Here is a 14,472-nt window from a genome sequence, read left to right on the forward strand (position 1 = left end):
GACGGGGGGAGGGGAGGAGGTGGGAATCTGCGGCGGAGGAGGCGACAGGGGACTGTCGGCGGTGCCCAGGCCCTTGGCGGCATTGCTGAGGAGGGCGAGCGCGTGCGAAATGGAGTCCAGCGACGGGGCGCTCAGATCCTCATCCAGAGAGTCCGACAGACAGATCAGCTCCGACGGCGATGGCGGCGGCGGCGGCGGACGAGCCATGATCACGGAGGAAGTGGACGAGGCGGGCGCGCACAGAGCGGGCGGCATGGACAGCGGAGGTTTGCGGATCCACACGCCCTCCTCAACACACAAACGTACACACGATACATGACGAGTCAGACAGGCCGGTGAAGAATCATCAATTTCAATATTCAAGCTGCACAAATCATTTGCATTTCAACCTTGAAAACTGTTTGTCAAGTAGTTATGTCAGTACAGTTCTCGACTGACGTGCAATACGGTTAAAAGAAATCAAATGAGTGCAGTTTAAAATTTGCTCAATTGAAGCGCGGTGTTCACAAGTGTGGCTAACTCTTTCCATACATGCGACAGACCTTAGCTTTGGCCTTGGGCCCGGGCAGCACTCTCCTCTTGGCTCTGAATGAAAGAATAAAACAACAAATTGTGACAATCTTTTCGACGTGTACCGAGCGCTCGCGTTCAGCTGACGAGGAGAAATACTCACAGGGTCCCAGTAAGATGAATGTGAACTGACATACTCTCCTTGAACAGAATCCTACACGAACACACACAAAACATACTTAATTGTCTTTCTTATACATAAAATGAAGTGAATCACAGCGACAGCATTGGGTGGGTTCTTTTTTTTGGGGGGGGGGGATAGGGTGTGTAATGTTATTCGAGGTACAAGGAGGAAATTGTGTTATTCCACTCTTTGTCCAGACGAGGGCGCAGTGTCTGTATTGTTGATTGAGCACCTGGCCAACATTTTGGTTCACACAGTGACAATTGGAACATGCCCTAGTCTGCCACTAACCGACACCAACATAGAAGTCAAGTCATAATTACAGTAAATGTGTATGAAAACCAGGACATGAATCTAAAACAAATGCTGAATGCTTACAGATTCTTTCACCTCCCAAAAGTGTATCCATTTATATTATGACATTATATATTGTAATGCCGAACCTTTTGTCCTGCCAGCTGCCATTATTATTATTTTAAATTTCCAAATGATATGTCATGAAGATTGTTATTGACTTTTCAACATACTCTAAGACTGGGCTGAGATCATTAGCGAGCTACCAAAGAGCAAACGGGGGAAAGTGAGACACACACACGTGTGCGCGCACATCCAAAACCGACCTGGCCTGCATCCAGCCTTTGGGCCACAGCGGTTTGACCTCATTCTCCAAAAAGGCCTTGAGGTAGTCCTCCACAGAGAGAGAACATTGGCCTTCCATGTCGTAGCAGCTCAGCTTCACTCGCACCAACGTGCAAAGCAGACTCCTGCGCACACACACACACACACACACACACACACACACACGCACGCACGCACGCAGGCACAATACCAGCGCGAAATATTCACAGTTATGATCAAAAGAAAAGTGACAACGTTGTGGAAGGAGGAATTATGTCAATGAAATCTTTGCCTCAGATAAAAAATTTTTTTAAAAGGAGCCAGAGCAAAACATCTTAGTCCTTACCTGAGCTTGTCGTCCCAGACAAACTTTTTGCGTGGACCCATCACCCTTTTGCCAGGTTTCTCATCATCCTCCTCCTCTGATCCGTTCTTCTCGCCCTCCTCCGACTGCTGCCTGCAGATGCACACAGTCACAGCTAAGTAAAAAAAAAAAACTACAACAGAAAAGCCTGAACAGGAACAGCAGCACAAAACAAAAGTGAAACATGCAAAACATTTGAAGGCGCTGTCTCGGTGTGCCTTTCCTCATGGTCTTCAGGTGCACAGATGTTTTACCGATGATATTACAGTTTGCTTGTTTTTTTTTCTGTCTGACAAAAATGTCCACGTGCCTGACAGAAGACGGTGTGACAAGAGGAGTGAGCGAGGGCGCCTCCGTGAAGGTGGATTACGACAGCGCCTATCTAATGCACGCAACGGCGTGTGCCGTTTCGACTTACTTTGCCACCTTGGCCATGCAGTCCATGTTGTACCTGGCGATCTGCTCGGGCATCACGCTGCACACGGCCAGCTTCAGCTCCAGCAGCGGCATCCGCATCCTGTCGTCCTGAGGGAGGAAGGAGGAGGAAGGAGAGGCTGCGGTTAGCTAAGCGGAGGCTTTTATACCGTGTCTTTCGTCAACAACACGTCAGCTTGACCGTTTTTCGTCAGCAGCCGTTATTCAAGTCAGCCACCTACGCCGAGTGCGTTTGGGATTAGAAATGAGCTGACAAGGCAAGAAACAGTGTGTGTGTGTGTGTGTGTGTGGGGGGGGGGGGGGGGGCCGCCAGCTGCCGACCTTGACTGATGTCACTGCAACAGTGACGACGGCAAACCAATAAAAAGGGAAGTCATCCATTCATACATAAGGCTGTGGTCCAAACATGATTATTCACAAAGCAACTTGAGTGATTGGTGACGATGGGCAAATATGTGCGCTTGGAGTAAAAACACAAACGAAAAAAACAAAATGAAAAAGAAACGCCAGCCATCCTTCCAACCATTTTCTGCTTGCCTTCACTCCCGTCGCCTGGAAGCCCGAGCCTATGCCAGTTCATTTGGGGCCTTAAGATAGAGGGGCCAATTATAATGTCTCACACATCAAATGTGTAAAATTGTTCAATGCGTGAATTGTATTCGAAGAATAACTCAGGCTCATTTTTATTTTACCTGACTGTAACAAACCTATTATGAACAATTAAATCGAGCTAGACATAAAATATCATCATGGAAAATTTACTCATCTTTGTAATTTACTGATCTACGAGCAAAATTGTATTTTTGCATATGTAAACAATAAAATAAAATAAGACTGGAGGACAAGGAACTCTGAGTGGTCACGTGTGTCGAGTCATTTGTTTAACTTTGCCCGAGAAAAAACTCAGACATTTACAAAAACTCAATTATGTTATTGAACTCAATCACTCCCAAAGACGTTTTTAAACGTCTTTTCAGACTTGGTCCAGAATTGGCTGGTACTGAATGAGTTAATGGGATGAAACCACATTCCAAAAACACACACTGTCAGTCAGCTCGAGACTTAATCGTCCACTGTCGACAGGTTTGAATGCTACAATTGGCCGGTCCCCTATCCAGGGTGTAGACCCTTCTCTGGCTTCAAGTCAGCTGGGATGGGCTGCGGGCTCACCCGTGAGCACCAAGACAAAAGCACGACAGAAAACGGATGGCAGGCGCGTTGGCTTTCTGTCTCAACCGATATCGTACGTGAAAGACAAATACACCTGAAAGGCAAGACGGCGGGCGCAGAGCGTAAAGTTACAGCCAAGTGTGGCGAGCACCTTGCTGTGGGGCGTCAGCGTCAGCGTCGGCGTTGGCGCGGGCCCGTTGTCGCACTGAGCCGCCCTCACCTGGATCTTGAGGCTGAGCTTCTTGAGCCGCTTGAGGAGCGCCTCCTTGTTGCACGGCACGAATGCCTCCATGTGCGCGTAGACGGCCGAGCGCACGTCGGGGGGCTGCTTTTGCACCTGTAGCTCAATGCTAACAGAGGACACACAACTCAAGGTCAGCCTTGAACGACGACCCTTGTCACGCGCCGCGGGGTCGATTAAACAGAGACGGTTCGATAGTGTGAAGCGAGCGGACGCCGCCGGACAAAAGCCTCGCGAAGCCTTTGCTGGCAGCGCAGAGGAGCTGCGCTTGTCGTACTCACTCCAGCAGGATGTTATTCATGTCCAGGGTGAAAAATTTCTTTCTGCCCTCCTGATCAAACTGACGAGAAGCCTGCGGGAGGGGGAGAAAAAAACAGTGGCGTCAACAAATTGCGCCCGACAACAAACAGCATGATCTTCCAAATCTGACTTTAGTCTTTGTTTAGGCTGCGTTGAAACGACGTCCATGGCCTGTTTACCCCAAAATGTAGTTGGGTTTTTTTTTATGCAAATGAAGCAGCTTTGATGACCTATTTGCGAAGGTGTAACCACATATTAGGCATATTTGGTACATGGGAAACAAATGGGGAAGAAAAAAAAAGTATCTAAGTAGGACTGCTGATATTGTGTCTGAAAAGCAGCTTTCTTTTTTTTCGAAGTTGTGGGCTCTTCCTATACCCCACATGTATCAAAGTCAAGGCCCGGGGGCGAGATCTGGCCGGCCACATCATTTTATGTGGCCCGCAAAAGTAAATCAAGCATGTCAAGTTCCATGATGCTTGCTAAAGTCGGAACCAAAATTTCATATTGTCATATGTAATCCACAATAACAGTTATTATTTTTGACTTCTGATTTTAAAACTAGTTATTCATCAATTTGTTGTGCGCTGTGTATGTAATTTGTGGAGGGGATGAAACATTTCTATGGTTTCCGAAAATTCATAACGGCCCTCCAAGGGAAACCGTAACTACAATGTGGCCCGCGACAAAAATGAGGTTGACACCACTGCTATACCATACCATTATTTTTACCTTTTCGCCATTTTGGGGGGGGGGCTAAAAATTTAGATAAGGTTTACTTAAGTTCACCCATACAGTTTATAGTACATTTTAGAATCATCCTGAAATTTCATTTGAAAGCCGAATATCCATGACTTCCTGTGAGTGGTGGCTTGATCTTAACTTCCTTTCCTACTGCATTAAAGTAGATTAGTGGTAGACGATGGAATGCTTTGAGGACCTCTTGTTGTCTCTCTTGCTCGGCTTCACCTGCCCCTGGACTTCATGTGACTCACCGCCCGCAGGTCCTCGATGCGTTTGACGAGAGGAGCCGGCAGCCCCCCAGGCAGCGGCGGAGGTGGGAAGAGTCCACCAGAAGACCCCAGGCCTCGCCCTTGGATGCCCCCGCCCGCTCCTACTTTTTGACCGGGCGCGCCGACTCCCAGGATGCCGTTCTCCCTGACGGCGGATGCGGCGTGCTGCTGTTCGCCGTCCAACAAGCCAAAGTCCAGGTCGCCGAGGAGGTCCTGAAGCTCCTTCTCGTTGGCTGAGCCCAGCAGTGACATCACGGCGGGGTCACCGGTCAGGTCCGCCAGCAAGAGGTCGCTGTTGGCGGCAGCGTTGGTGTCGAGGGGCGGGTGGGCCGAGTCGGACGCCAGTAGGTGCTTGGCCGCGTCGGCGGCGCACGGCTTGTTGGCCACGCCCCCCGCCAGGCCCGCGGGAGCCACGCTGAGGTTATTCTTCCGCATCTGTTCCTTCTCCATGGTGAAGCGACGCAGCATGGCCGCCAAATACAGCGAGTCCTTCATCAGCTTCTTACGCTTCTTCTTTTCGGGCCGATGGAAGCTGACAGCTGCCACTCTGTAGGGAAATTATATATTTTTCTGGTACAGTTAGTGAAAAGATTATGCTTTCCATCCAAATACAGAATGTAGTGTGGGTCAAAGCGGACCAAATCTAATAAGAAGCTGTATAAGCGTATAAAATGACAACCTGTGCTGATGAGATGTGACATAAAAACACCTGAAAATGTCAAATGGGATTTTGGGGGGATCAGACCTTGAACAAACTTTTTAGGAGCATTAAAAAAAAAAAAAAAAAAAAAAAAAGATTCATTACCATCATGAGGAGACTTGAAAGATTAAACAAGATACATTAAAAATGCCACATCATTTCATGAGTTAACTTGAAAATTTGATGAAAAAGTTCCATTTGTATAAAAGTAAAAAAAAAAAAAATTCAATCAATTTAAATAATATATACTAATGAAGTAAATATGTTCAAATTTGACATCTAAATACATTAATTCAGCATTAATTATCTTTGAATTAGTCAAAATATTGTAAATGTTATTTTTAACAAGTCGTGCGCTGCATTCAATCTCACAATCAGCACACATCGAATCCACAATCAATTCCAAACAATCGACAAAATTGACCAGGACGGCTTTTCTATTCATTTGCTAATTTTTTTTTTTTTTTTGCGCTCAAGTAAAGAAGTGACGGCACACTAAAAGATGACTGGCGTGTGCATGAGGCCGGCATAACCCGCAAGACCGAAGGAGCTGTCGCACACATCAAGCCAGCATCATCCGCCCTCGTGAAGACACAATGGCCGCCGCTGCTATTTTTAGCGCTTGTTTTCATGTTTGACTATTTGGCCGATGTGAGCGTGGATAGCAAAGCGCTTTTCTCCAAGGTGGCTACATGGTGACAGCGAGGCAGCGTGCCCGCTGCCGCGGTCTTGTCACGCACGCTTCATTAGCATGCTAAAAGTGGACCGACCTTTCATGACATTTGAGGTTTTTTTTTTCCCATGTTTTTTTGTGTTCATTTAGAGCGCGATTTTAAAGGGGACATACTGTCTTAGGTCAAACTGTCTTTTTAAGAATTTGTATCTTCCTATTTGTGAAAATGTGTATAAGAGAAAGCAGTTTCGGATTTCCACCCCGCTGTCGTGAAATTTACTTTGAGGCTAGGCTGGGTGAAGATCCAGAGCCACTTTCAAGTGACAACTGTCAGAACTGCCGCCATGCGGCACCACGGCCAGGCAATTCCACCTCTGCAGATCAATTTTTAAAAAATGATCTTATCCCCTACACATCTAGGTAAGCAGAGCTGCAAATTATTTTTGTTAGCTGTACAGACAGATGAATGTTAGCAAACACCATTAGCTTCTGTTAAGTGGCACATATTCAATTGCTTGTGAAATGGTTGACACGTTGGTGGTGAAAGTATTTGCGTATAGTGACGCACCCATGCACCGCCTTTAGACTGATAGCACACATGAAAATAATGTCATTCTCTTTAATTAAGGGCACTCATTTCCGATTCCAATTCGTCATTGGCCAATCAGTATTCTGGGGCAGAATGAGGGTTCGGCTCACTGCATGAAAAAAGGCCGCTCTCTCAAACAGGCTCGTTTCAGCAAGACAAAAAAGTTGGATGTGTAACAAGTGCTATAATTGTTGTTGCTCGGGTTGGTTGTTTTGATAAAAAGCAAGTCACTGAAATGTTCTTATAAACACCTGGGAACCAAGGTTATTAGAGTTCTTGAAAACATGAAATAATTCTAGCTAAAATTGATTTTCCTATGAAATTTTTAAAAAAATATATATATTTTTTTAAGTTTTAGAAAACTTTGAACTGTGAATTGTGAGGAGAAAAAAAAAGCTTGATATGTTGGCGTTAAATGATACACTCATAAGTTGACCCACTGACCCTTGTTTAGGTTCAATGCTCTTTTTCTCTTGCAGGTTGCTCAGCTCCTTCTTCTTCCTCATCTTGGCCTGTTCATTGTCGCCGTTCGTGTTCTGACATGAGAGGACAAGACGTCACTCAACGCAGCGAACGTTGTACTTTGAAGACGCACGAACGGGGCGGCGGGGCCAGCTCACCTTGTCGTCCTCGCCCTCGGAGTCGGACGCCGCTCGGAACTGCAGCGTTCCGGTGTTGATGTAAAAACCGCCCAGCTTTGTGGTCAACGAGGCAGGAACCAGCTCGTCATACTAACGGACAAACAGGGGGGGAAAAAAAAAACGTTTGCCGCCAGCGTTCACTGGGTTCTCTCCGTTAGTTAAGCAACTGCAAAACAAACGAAAAACTTTCTCAGTGGAGAGCGAGCGGATTTCCACCGTGGGCTACTCAAAACTCATCAGCAAATTCATTGAGCATCGGTTGGAGTACTCGCATTACTCTGCTCAATTCGGCACCCACATTGAACTCAAAGTTCAGAACCGGGAAACTCTCCCACATAATTAAAAATACAACACAACACAATGGATCTTTATGTATATGACGCTTTCACAGCAGCCGCCGCTGTAACAAAGCGCTTTGCATGACATTTAACAATTATGGGTGTATCTTATCTGTGTGTCTACGCCGCGCTCATATTGGCAGGTATCCTCTACAATAGGAGCGTCAAACTCATTTTTGTCGTGGGCCACATTTTAGTTGCCGTTTCCCTAGGAGGGCCGTTATGACTGAAACCATCTAAAAAAAGTCAATAATAACGGTTCATTCAACTATTGTTTAAGTTACTGTAATGGGGGGCTTGGTAACAAGAAAATGCTGACAATATGTGTCGTATTTATCACATATTGAATTTTTAATCTTAGTCGAGATTTTAGCAAGCATCATGCAAGTTGACATGTTTGATTTGCTTTCGCGGGCCACATAAAATGATGTGGCGGGAAAGATCTGGCCCCCAGGCCTCGAGTTTGAGAGCTGTGCTCTACAAGAACGTACTGGATTTTTATCCACATTTGGAAGAGGCCTCATTCCAATTTCATGATTTTTTTTTTTTTTTTCACTGCCGTGGCCCAGATCTGAACTGTGGCACTTGAGAGCGAAACAACAACAAAAAAAATTATGCCACTTTGAACCATTTGGTGTAAATCCAGCCTTTTGAATCAATCTTGGTCGACCAAAGAGGTTTCTATTGCTGAAAAAAATGGATCAAACGGCACTGATTGCAGTTGTCAAAAACACGCGATTCCCAAGTCAGACACATATCATTAAAGAACGTTGAGTCATGTTGTACAATTTTTTTTTTTGGAGCAACACGTTGGTGCCACTTAAAGTGTCACTGTCATTGTCGCTGTCGTCACGACCGATGAGTCAGCAGCAACAACCGAGATGGAAGTGGAGGAATTGCAGTTTTGAAAAGCTCAGTATCATCAAATACAGTTTGTGTTTCTGGAAGGGGGGGGGGGACTCACAGCCTCGGAGTTGTCAATGAAGGGGTCCGTCTCATCATAACCAAAGCCAATATCAATCAAATCCTGCATTCTGTCCTTCTTCTTCTTTGTCACGTTGCCCTGCAACAAATAAACAAACGTCACCCATTTTTAAGGAGCAAAACACATGAATGCAACCTACTTTAAAGTCCATCTGACAACCAAAGCGATGACATCACATTTAGAGCAAAGGAATGCAAAGTATGCAATGTAGTGAACCTGCTTCAGACTCGTAGTTTGGCATTCGCACTTTCAATTATCCATTGATTTTTTTTTTTCGGGGTACCTATTCCGCTGTTATTTGCCGAAAAGTCGCTTCTCTGACTTTTTTGTGCTCAGGCCAAAGCAATAAAAGTATTGCTTTGCCCCCAACATTTTGGGTGCCATCTTGCGGGCCAAGGAACTTTGTTCAAGTGAATTGAGGAGCTTATGCAGGAAAAAAGCTCAGCTCGAATAGCGGGAGAACATTATTGTGATACGTGGGAAAAAAAGTCTTTAATTTAACATTATGCAGTGGCAGGAGGTAAAATCATGGCTGTTATTGCCATGGCAAACTCAAAGTTTAGTTTTTTTCTTTTCTGCTTGGAGAAACTGAGAACAAATTGTGATGAAAAAACATTTTGAGACGTTTCATGTTCCAGCGAAAAATAAATTAGGCAAATGCGCAAATGAAGATAGTGAAGAAAAAGACTCCAAGCGGGTATGAAACAAGTAATCATAAAAAAAAAAAAAAAATTATATTGAATGCATCTGCATTTAAAGTTTTGTTTCCAACAAAGTACAGTAAGTTGTTTATTTTATCATACGGGTTGATAGTATAAGCTTCCAGCTTCCTTGCTAAAAATTTCATTTTTTTTCTTTATGACGGTTTGAATTCTTAGCCATCCACTTCATGGCAACCCGCAAAGGTTGATTAGAGGCAACTGGAATCTTCTTGTTTGTTGAATTGGTTGTGTTTTTTTCTTACTTTCTGAAAACGTTAAATAAAAAAAAAAAAAAGACTTTGGCAATTATGCTACGAAATTATATGGAATGGCTTCTCATCAAATATTAAAATTGACGTTTCCTTTTGAAGTGTAAGCAAACAACGACAGATTTAAAAAAATAAATAAAATCATGAGGACTTACGTATTTATTTTCGAACTTCTTCGCCAGAGCCTCCACTTGCAGTCGCTCCTTCTCGTCATCGTTGAAGGGGTCGTCGGGGTCGGGGGCGGGAGTCTCACTTGGAGGTTTGTTCTTCGGCTGGAACCAACGTTAGCAGTTGGATGTTTAGAAATCAATTGCAAACAGCAACGTTATTTATTCATCTGCGTTGCAATAAATTATCTCAGATTTACCACACAGCAACGTTTTGGTCACTACAATACGGGCAGCAAATGAGTTCATGACATATTCATATTCTTGAGTTGTCTACTTCAATTCGAGTGGTTAACTTTGACGTGACTTGCTCTCTTTTAAGCGTTCACGGCGACAACTTCACAAAATTGCACCAAACGGGTGTGACGTAAACACGGGTCAGTTACGTAAAATCATGGATCAGATTACAACCATAATGCAAAGAAATAGGCGCTTGAATCACTTCAACCATTCAGGTTTCATGAAACAAAATGTCAACTGCACTTATCTATCCTTGCCACACTGAACTATATCCTTAGAGAAATATATACACACACATAAATAAATAAATAGATCAATAAATAAATCCTACCAATCAACCAAAATGAAACAGCCCCTCCCCCCCGGCCCCAAATTGCAGCCTTTGCGATTAGAAATGGCATTAAATGGTCTTATATAGCGCTTTTCTACCTTTGTACTCAAAGCGCTTTGCCCCGTTTCCTCATTTAGCGACAGATGACGCAGCATCAGAGGCAACTGGGGCTTCAGTATCTTGCTCAAAGACACTACGACAAGGTCGCAATGGTCAGGGATTGCAACCCCGACCTCTCCCGCTGAGTACCAACTCCAAAAGTACTTGACGCTCCAAGTAACACGAAAATACAGTAGCATAGTATGCCCAAGTGTTCATCCCCCCCCCCAAAAAAAAGTTTTAACCCTGATCTTAAATATATGGCAAATGAAAAAACAAACAAATGATTCACTGAAAATGTATTGCACTTAAGACAAATACAATGTGTACCCCAATAAACATTGGAAAGCAAACATGTGTAAATGATTAAATGCAAAATATATTGTACTTAAAAGAGAAACACATCGGAACTCTACTTCACTTTTTTTCCCCCAAGTCCATAAATGTTATGCATCTGCTATTAAGATTCCAAACCAAAACCACATCACTGATTTATTGGTTCCACTGCTGTGATTGCATGACATTATCAAAAGGGTAATACAATTTTGAAGAAAGTGAACTTATTTTGTCATTTACCATCACAAAATTATACTTACCTGTTAGAATTTCTTTGGACCTTTCAAAGATTGCTTCAAAATATTTTAATTCCAATTGATTGCTTTAGGACTTTGTAAGGATCCGCAAAAAAACGTGTTATAAGGCCAAAACGTAGATAGATATGAAATCTGATATTGTTCATTCATCAACAAACACAAGCTAGATATTGCTTGTGTTTGCTAAAAATTACCACAAAAATAATTGCATCTTCAATTGCAATTGCAACACCGAAGGGGGTTGGGGGGGTGACAAGTCATACGTACAGCTGCAGCAAATATGACGTGATTTTTTTTCTTTGTGTGTCAATAATAATTTCCGACCTTTAGGGTTAACTTCAGTACTTGTAGTTTCACCAGTTCCCCCCCCCCCCCCTTGCCCACACAAGTATCTGAACTCCTACTTCAGTTCAGAGTGGGAGCACTTTCGCCACCTCTGGCTTGAAGTGGTGTAAATAAAGCAATTCGTGGTGGGGGCCCAGGTGCCGCGTGTGGCATGCTACGTCCTGGTGCTCATCTCTCAGCTGCAGCCAGAGGGCCAACGAGCGAGCAGGAGGGGGAGGCTGCTGCATGTGGCATGTGGACGCCTCTATAATGGCTGTGTGACTGTTGCTGGGCAAGCAAGAGGCGGCGGCGGCGACGGCGGCACAGGTAGCCCAGCACCACCATGGCATAATGAGCCAGACAGCCTCCTCTCCAAATAGTGTTCAACGACCGAGTTGGGAGTTGAACAAGAAGCCCTCCCTCTGCTGGCTTTCTGCTTTGGTCATCCACGGAAGGACAAGGTGCACTCCCCCCCACCCCTCCTCCGCCTCCTCGTCTTATCAAAGCCATGACAAGTCCACACAAACACGGCAAAGTGCAATAAAATCCCGAGTCCGGCTCACTAAAGTGAGTGGGGCTGACGTACCTGGAGGTTGTGGAGGAGTTCACCGTAATTGAACTCGGCAGAGGCACGGTCGTCGGGCTCGCTGAGGGGCAGGTTGAGCCGCACCGTCGCTCTCTTCTCGGCTCCAGCCTTGTCCCTCTCCCCGGCTTTGGCGCGGCGGCTCGCGGCGCCTCCTGCCCCGGTCTCCGTCAAGCCTTCCACCGCCGACACGCCGACCTCGTCGTCTTCGCTTAAGCTGTAGTCGGCCTCGTCCTCCAACCGGCGTTTCCTCGACTCCGAGGCGGCCCCGGCCGCGAAGGCCGACAGGGTGACAAACTGCACTTTTCTCGGTTCGGCCATTTGGATGAGCCGCCTTCCCGCACCTCTCTCCGGACACACGGCGAGAAGGAGACCAGGATACTTGACCAAACTACACCAAATTGGTGCCTTGAGGACGGTTCCGCGAAGCCCCAAAGGCTGCTCAGCGGCTACGCGGAGGTGGAGGCCTCCTCCGAACCATACGAAACGGACTCCAGTGGATGCGACGGTCGGGAGAAAGTTGTTTTTCCGGCAGCTATTCGCATCCTCGATTTGCTATGGGACCGACACATTCACAGAAGCCATCTTGGTTTTGGGAGTAAATAAAATATCAGACCAGGGGAAGAGGGGTCACTGCGCATGCGCGCACGCACGGACCGGAAACGCCGTGCCACTCGTAGGGCGTCAAGGTGTCCAATCAGCGGCTGCCCCGACCTTAGACCCGCCCCCTGCCACAACAGGCGTTAATAACAGCATTACTACTACTTTAATGACCTTTTGAGAGAGTGGCAGAAGGACACATCGGTAAAGAGAAGCTCACACGTTGTGTCATGACGTCTCATACCCTACGTGCAAGTAACATATTATGTAACGTTTCAGGAAATAAAATGCTGATTGCAGCGTTCATTTCCCCAACAATGGCAGCTGAACCAGAGTCATGGTCAGCCCAATGCCTTTTTTCTCGTGACAGCAGAGGAGACACCTGTTGACTCATCAGTGGGTGCATAAATGGCACGACATGAAATATGATAGCGAGACCATAGGCCGAATTAACCCCCTAAGCGTGTGTGTGTGTGTGGGGGGGGGGCACTTCAGAACAAAGCCAATACTGAATACCCCTCCTCCACTGTGGCAGGTAATATGCTAGGTCTAATCTACATTTAAAAAAAAAAAAATCAAAGAGCCTGTAAATATGTCTCCATTACAACATGCACTCATTTAAACAGGGACACGCAGGCGGGTGGGGGCTATGGGTGCCTGGACCCACTTTCCCTTGATGTTCAAAGTGCCTTTTTTTTGTTTGTTTTTTTTGGCATATGGTATCTTTAAAGGCAGCGGTATAGATTCTGTTCTCATCAGTCACCTATGTACAGGGTGTTCCAAAAGTCTTGGGCACATTTGAAGTCCCCATATCTCCTGAACTATGAATGGTAATAAGATAAAAGTCGTGCCATTTTAAAGCCAATTACATTAAGTTTTTCGTAAAGCTATTGATTTTTTAATTTTTCAGACCCATTAATGGCATTCACTCAACCAGAAAAGGCGTTTTGTGTGCTTAAATTTGCAAAAAACTGAATCATGGACTGTTGTTCAACATGCATTTCGCAGAAAATTCGGAAAGGAACCACCAGAGAGGAAGTCCATAGTGAGATGGCATGGTAAATTCATAACAAATGGGTGCTTATGCTTTAAGCTGAAGGCACGAATAACAGAAGCTGCTGCAACCATTGACAATAACAAGAATTTGACTATCGGCTTGATGTGTGTCGTGTGACCAATGGTGCTCACATTGAACATCTTTGAGCATACCATGTAAAAATTGAGATTACAAGCTTTCTGAATTTACCAGATGCGTTTTTATATCCTTAATAGTTTCCGAGGTATTCAATGTCAAAATGTGCCCATGACTTTTGGAACACCCTGTACTTTTGAGAATATCTTTGAGAAGTTTATTCGCAGCTCACAAGAAAAATTGGAACTGATGACGATATCCCTGTTCATTGTCTTTAGCACAGGCCTCTAACTTACCCATCTGTTCAGTAGGGAGCTATACATTTATATTTTTTTATTTAAATGTGTATTATAAATATCTTTAGATTTTTGGAGGGGCTACAATCCTTTGACGTGTACAGCTTTGTTTTTATTCCCTTTTATTTCCAAGAAGGAGTAAACTCAATCTGTTTACATACTGCAGCTATTTTATTTTTATTTAGTTTTTTGCAATAGTGCCAAATACCTAAAAAATGTCACCTACAATAAAATTTTTAAAGCCTCGACTGTCCTTTTATATACTGGAGTCAATTTTATTAAGGTATTTCATTTCATTTTTTTGCATTTAATTTCTTTTTTTTTGCATCAAGACCACATCCCCCAAAAGTGTATTTCTGCACCTATCAGCCACAAA

The 14,472-nt window shown here is 44.8% G+C and overlaps 1 protein-coding gene across 1 annotated transcript in view; it reads right to left on the reverse strand.

Annotated features, from left to right (window-relative positions):
* The window catches only part of ubn2a (ubinuclein 2a), a 17,569-nt gene extending 4,097 nt beyond the window's left edge, over positions 1-13,472 (reverse strand). Inside the window, exons 1-14 of the mRNA XM_019861737.1 lie at positions 12,072-13,472; positions 9,887-10,003; positions 8,741-8,839; positions 7,418-7,528; positions 7,242-7,333; positions 4,818-5,382; positions 3,804-3,874; positions 3,502-3,631; positions 2,095-2,201; positions 1,659-1,769; positions 1,315-1,458; positions 674-724; positions 543-585; positions 4-288 (exon numbers count right to left, since the gene is read on the reverse strand). Of these exons, the coding sequence (XP_019717296.1) occupies positions 4-288; positions 543-585; positions 674-724; positions 1,315-1,458; positions 1,659-1,769; positions 2,095-2,201; positions 3,502-3,631; positions 3,804-3,874; positions 4,818-5,382; positions 7,242-7,333; positions 7,418-7,528; positions 8,741-8,839; positions 9,887-10,003; positions 12,072-12,389 (2,244 nt within the window). The 5' untranslated portion in view covers positions 12,390-13,472. The remainder of the gene's footprint in view (positions 1-3; positions 289-542; positions 586-673; positions 725-1,314; positions 1,459-1,658; positions 1,770-2,094; positions 2,202-3,501; positions 3,632-3,803; positions 3,875-4,817; positions 5,383-7,241; positions 7,334-7,417; positions 7,529-8,740; positions 8,840-9,886; positions 10,004-12,071) is intronic.
* Between the last annotated feature and the right edge of the window lie 1,000 nt (positions 13,473-14,472).

Source organism: Hippocampus comes, unplaced genomic scaffold (assembly GCF_001891065.2).
Source record: "Hippocampus comes isolate QL1 unplaced genomic scaffold, H_comes_QL1_v1.1 scaffold7, whole genome shotgun sequence".
NCBI classification, from domain to species: Eukaryota; Metazoa; Chordata; class Actinopteri; order Syngnathiformes; family Syngnathidae; genus Hippocampus; species Hippocampus comes.